The sequence below is a fragment of the Dama dama genome, chromosome 4 (assembly GCF_033118175.1).
Source record: "Dama dama isolate Ldn47 chromosome 4, ASM3311817v1, whole genome shotgun sequence".
Taxonomy (NCBI): Eukaryota; Metazoa; Chordata; class Mammalia; order Artiodactyla; family Cervidae; genus Dama; species Dama dama.
In genome coordinates this window covers 57148847-57154193 of record NC_083684.1, presented here as the reverse complement: position 1 = coordinate 57154193, position 5347 = coordinate 57148847, and the positions used below count along the sequence as shown (strand labels likewise).

At 47.0% G+C, this 5347-nt stretch overlaps 1 protein-coding gene across 1 annotated transcript; it reads right to left on the bottom strand.

Annotated features, from left to right (window-relative positions):
- Positions 1-242: 242 nt before the first annotated feature.
- LOC133055111 (seminal plasma protein PDC-109-like) lies at positions 243-3889 on the bottom strand. Its single transcript, XM_061140567.1, has 4 exons — positions 3814-3889; positions 2103-2142; positions 1044-1210; positions 243-385 (listed from the first exon to the last, which is right to left on the bottom strand). The coding sequence occupies exons 1-4, from the start codon at positions 3887-3889 to the stop codon at positions 243-245; spliced, it is 426 nt and encodes a 141-aa protein (XP_060996550.1).
- Between the last annotated feature and the right edge of the window lie 1458 nt (positions 3890-5347).

Genomic DNA, 5347 nt, shown 5'->3' with positions numbered 1-5347 from the left:
TTGTCTCTTCCTCTGTTTCCATCTTTTGTCCCCTTTCTCCTCTTCATCCTCTCTGCATGTTTCTCCGCGTGAACCTCTGCTCCTCACTTCTTCCTTCTGCATCTTTCTCCCTCATCCCCTCCCTCCACCTGCCTCCTCTCTCCTCACTGGGCATCTGACTCCACCTCTTTCTTTATCCAGCTGTGTCTCTTCCCTGCTCACCCCTGTCTCTTCCCACCCTCCCTGGACACTCTTACCTCTTTTTATGACTGGCAATACTTCCAAGCTCTATCCTGGTCATAGTTTGGAGAGAGTGAGCACCAAGACCCCAAAAGACTTCCAACTTTTGTGCAAGTCTCATATTTCTTGCCTCCAAAGATAAAGGGAAAGACACACTTGGCATAGTCTGAAAAATAGAAGAAATGGGTGAAACATTAATTGCGGGAGGGTTATTTTTAATTATGTCAAGAGAAAAGGGGGCTTCCCTGGTGGTCCATGGTAGAGAATGCCTTGCAATGCAAGGGACATGGGTTCAAACCCTGGTCTGAAAGATCCAGCAGGTGGAGGAGCTGTTAAGCCCAGGCACCTCAACTACTGAGCTGACACCCTGCAACTACTGAAGCTTGTGCTCCTAGAAACCTGTGCTCCCCAACAAGAGAAGCCACCGCAGTGAGAAGCCCACACACCAATGGAGAGTGGACCCCACTCACTGCAACTAGAGAAGAACTGGGCACAGCAACAAGACCCAGAGCAGCCGAGAGAGAGAGAGAGAGAGAGAGAGACAGAGAGAGACAGAGAGAGAAAGGGACATGAATGGAACACATGGGGCTGGGTCAGGAGACGCCTGAGACTACCCTCTCAGTTCAGTTCAGTTCAGTCACTCAGTTGTGTCCAACTCTTTGCAACCCCATGGACTGCCTCCTGCCAGGCTTCCCTGTCCATCACCAACTCCCAGAGCTTGCTCATCCTCGTGTCCAAGGCTTCCCTCCAGGAGACAGTTATGGACTTTCCCCTTCATCTGGGAAGCCAGGTGCTTCTCGTCTGAGGACAGGCTGCATGCTTACCTTTATTAGTGCAGTATTTCCATCTTCCTTTGTAGTCTGCATCGAGGGAACACCACGGGAATATGGAACCCTGGAATGTGCAGTCGAAATGCTTTTTGTTTCCATAGATGAATGGGAAAACACATTTTTCATCTGAAGGAAGGAAGACATTGTTCGCTTCTTTGGCACTTAGGGTTTCCTGATGTCTGTGGTAACTCTGGCAAAATCTCCTTTCACTCCTGCCCATCACCCCCAAGCCTGCTGGGTACAGAGCCCCTGCTAAGCATCGGGGATGTCAAGGTCAGTGTGGTGTGGTCCCTCTCTTGGGGACGAGGAAGGCTTCTCAACTTTGGGAAGTTTCTGCTTTATTTATTTATTTTTTGCCAGTGAAGAAAATTTTATTTAGAAATATAAGCCTGTCTATGTGCTGTTCTGCACTTAGTTGCTCAGTCACGTCTGTCTATAGATAAAGAGAAAGTGATATAAAGAGTGACTACTAAGTTGCTTCAGTTGTGTCCGACTCTTTGAGACCCTGTGGACTGTAACCAGCCAGGCTCTTCTGTCCATGGGATTTCCCAGGCAAGAATACTGGAGTGGGTTGCCATTTCCTTCTCCAGGGGATCTTCCCCACCCAAGGATCAAACCTGTGTCTCTTAAGTCTCCTGACCTGGAAGGCAGGTTCTTTACCACTAGCACCACCTGGGAAGCTGTAAAGAGTGACTAGTCGACATGTTAAAAAGATATAAATTGGGAGGTTTTGTGTACTGATGTGAATTTGGGGGAGTTTCTACTTTAGCATCTGACACCAGCTCTGAAGCCTGGACCCTGTGTTCAGAGTCCAGTCCCATCATCTACAGAATGTTCGCCCCCGATGCTGGTTTGGATAACCCCTGGGCGTATGTGTGTGACAGAGAGGGTAACATTGGCCCGTGCTTGTGACATGTCTTGGAGGATCCCCATCACAGTTGCCCTGCAGCGCACATTAGTTTGTTGTACTGGACTGTTCTTATGTTGTCATTCTCCTCCCTTGTTGACTGTCTTGCACCAGGAACACTACCTTTAGCTGATTCAGCAGAAGACTTGTCTCCGGTATGTTCAGTAGAAACACCGTTGTTCTCATCTGGCAGAAAAGGAGGAGAAAAGGAGACCGATGGAGGAGGAGCAGGAATGAAGCAGGGTCAGGGTTTGGTGGGACAAATTCAGAGAGTAGTGTGAACATATACCCACCACTGTGTGTAGAATAGATAGCCAGTGGGGAGCTGCTATATAACACAGGGAGCCCTGCCCAGTCCGCTGCTATCAACCTAGAGGGATAGGATGTGGGGGGGGGGGTGGGAGGGAAGTTCAAGAGGGAGGGGATATATATATATATATATATATACACACACACATATATACACACACACACATTTGCATATGTAAGTGTGTGTGCGTGCTCAGTCACATCCAACTCTTTGCAATCCCATGGACTGTAGCCCACCAGACTCCTAAGCCCATGGGATTCTCCAGGCAAGAATACTGAAGTGGGCTGCCATCTCCTCTTCCAGGGGATCTTCTCAACCCAGGGATCAAACCAGTGTCTCCTGCACCTCCTGCATAGGCAATCAGATTCCTTTACCACTAACCCCATGAGATGCCCATGTGCACATATAAATATATATGTATATATGTACACACACACACACACACACATACATATATATATGGGCTTCCCTCCTAGCTCAGATGGTAAATAATCTGCCTGCAGTGCGGGAGACCTGGGATCAATTCCTGGGTTGGGAAGATCCCCTGGAGGAGGGCCAGGTAACCCACTCCAGTATTCTTGCCTGGAGAATCCCCGTGGACAGAGGAGCCTGGTGGGCTACTGTCCATGGGGTCACAAAGAGCTGGACATGACTGAGCGACTCAACACACACACACACACACACACATATCTATATATATATCTATCTATCTATATATATATATATATATATGCACCTATGGCTGACTGGAGACGCTGTATGACAGAAACCAACAAAGCACTGTAAAGCAATGAGCCTTCGATTAAAAATAAAAAACCAAAAACGTGATAACAGAAAAATAACAACAACCAAAAAAGAAAAAAGCAGGGCCACAACCAGAATATCATCTGTAGTGGGACCTGCCCTGCATCTCTGACTTTTATCTTCTTTTATATTTTGAAGTCCTTGTTTACCCTGAACAGGTAAACTTGCTGCCTAGAAGGCTAACACAACAGGTGAGGGAGACTCTGACACGTTCTCACTGCTTGCCTGTGGACCCACGTGGATTCAGCTACAAAGCAGAGACACTGTTGTAGCAGACAAGTCATAGGACCTGCCTGGAGACCACACTGTCCTTCTTGTTTCCCACAACATCATGGAAAAAAAATCTGCATGGACTTTTCGGCCAACCCAATATTTCAAACAGTAAACTCTACAAGGATAGGAAAACTCTTCATTTGAACAAGATAACCAACACTGGGAGTAGGTTGGCTTCCCTGATGGCTCAGATGGTAAAGTATCTGGGACAGTGCAATGGAGATCTAGGAATAAGGCAGCTCCCAAAAAGGCCTTTGGCTTTACTGCCAACCTCACCTGGGTTTCAGTGTCAGAGTTGGTGGAAAATGAATCAAATGTGAAACCCTTCATAGCGTCTTGCCCTTGGGACATACTCAAGAAATGGGAGACACATTTGTAACCACTATTATTATTACCATGACTTTTACACATCAGTCCATGTCTGGGGCAGGATCTCTCTCACCAATTCTAGCCCATCTCCCCTCTCTCACCTCCATTCACAGGGACCAGCTGTAGAAACACAGACGCACCAGCCCAAATCAGAAAGAACCCCAAATGCAGTGCCATGGTAGGTTGCTCTCCTGTGGCTGACCAGCATCCATCTGCTCCTTTTATAATCGGTGACCTCAACATCCCTTCAACCTGATAAGAATCAAGCTCACCTGGACGGGGTTTGATCATTCCCCAGCCTGAGAGCATGAAGTTCAAGTTTATCTCTCAGATGGAAAATACAGGACATTGGCTGGCAGTTTAATGTCTCCAAGCCTCAGTGGTTTGAAATGCTTTGAAAAGGAGACCTAGGTCCAGTGGTTATGAATTCAATGAAGCAGCAGTGAGCGATAGCAGGAAGCAAGATCTTAATTCCCTGTCCAGGAATTGAACCTGGGTAGCCTGGATGAGAACCAGGAATCCTAGCCATCTGACAGCAAAGGCTAGACTCCAGAAGCAATTTTTCCCTGGATCTTTGCTCCCAGTGAAAAATGCATTTGTCACGGAGGCAAAAATTTTGAATGCAAGTACAAAGTTTAGTGTTAGAGACATAGTACAACAACAGGTGGGAGAGCACATGGAAAAACAGTTTAGCTAAGATAGAAGCAAGGCAGAGATACACAACCAGAGAGAAAGAGTGTGGGTGTCCCTTTTAGAGAAGAGGAGCGCAGCAAAGAGACTGTAAGGTCACTTACATAAGTGAGTTCTTCTGGGTGTGTGTTTATCTTTAGCCAATTACCTGGTTTCTTTTTCTACACCTAACCTACCCTGGGGCCCTCCCCTGGGTGCTCATGTACCCCCTCAGCCAGGATGGATCTCAAGTGAAGGCTTCTGGGAGGAGCAAGACTCATTATGGCCTCCTGTTACCTCCTGACGTTTGACCCACAAGGAGCCTTTCTGCTCACATAGAGTGACTCACTTGTTCCCAACAGTGGAGCGTTGGGAGTGTGGTGATCCCTTAATCCTTTATTCAAACAGGGCTTTTCCCTTCTTTGTCCTTGCCTTGATTATTACCTTGACAATTGCCATGAACATTACCTTAAGGTGTTTACAAGAGACAAAGACTGGCTATTAACCTTGTTTCTATGGTTACTTCCACTTCTGAGAGCAAAAGGAGGTTAATAAGTGCCTTAACCGGAGCTCATCCTCTCTCGTCTCGGAAAATGCTAGCAGTTCTAAGTATCCAGCCTGAAGCTCACTTCATATCCCATGAGATGCAAACAGGAGGCTAGTTGTAAATATCTAACCTGGAACTCATTGATCTCCTGCCTGAATTAAGGCTCCATGCTTCCACTGCAGGGGACATGGGTTCAATCCCTACTCAGGGAGTTAAGATCCTGCCAGCCACAGGGTATGGCCAAAAAAAGAGACAAAGACACTCCTGACTTCCCAGTTGTAGAGACCACTGATAGTCCGTGGTGTGAACTGTTTTAGAGTCAGGCACAATATCTGTTAGATTTGCCTAATCAACCACTTAAAGCAAGCAGAGTGCCATGTGACTCTGTAGATGATACTTCTGGATATTTTGGGGGGGGG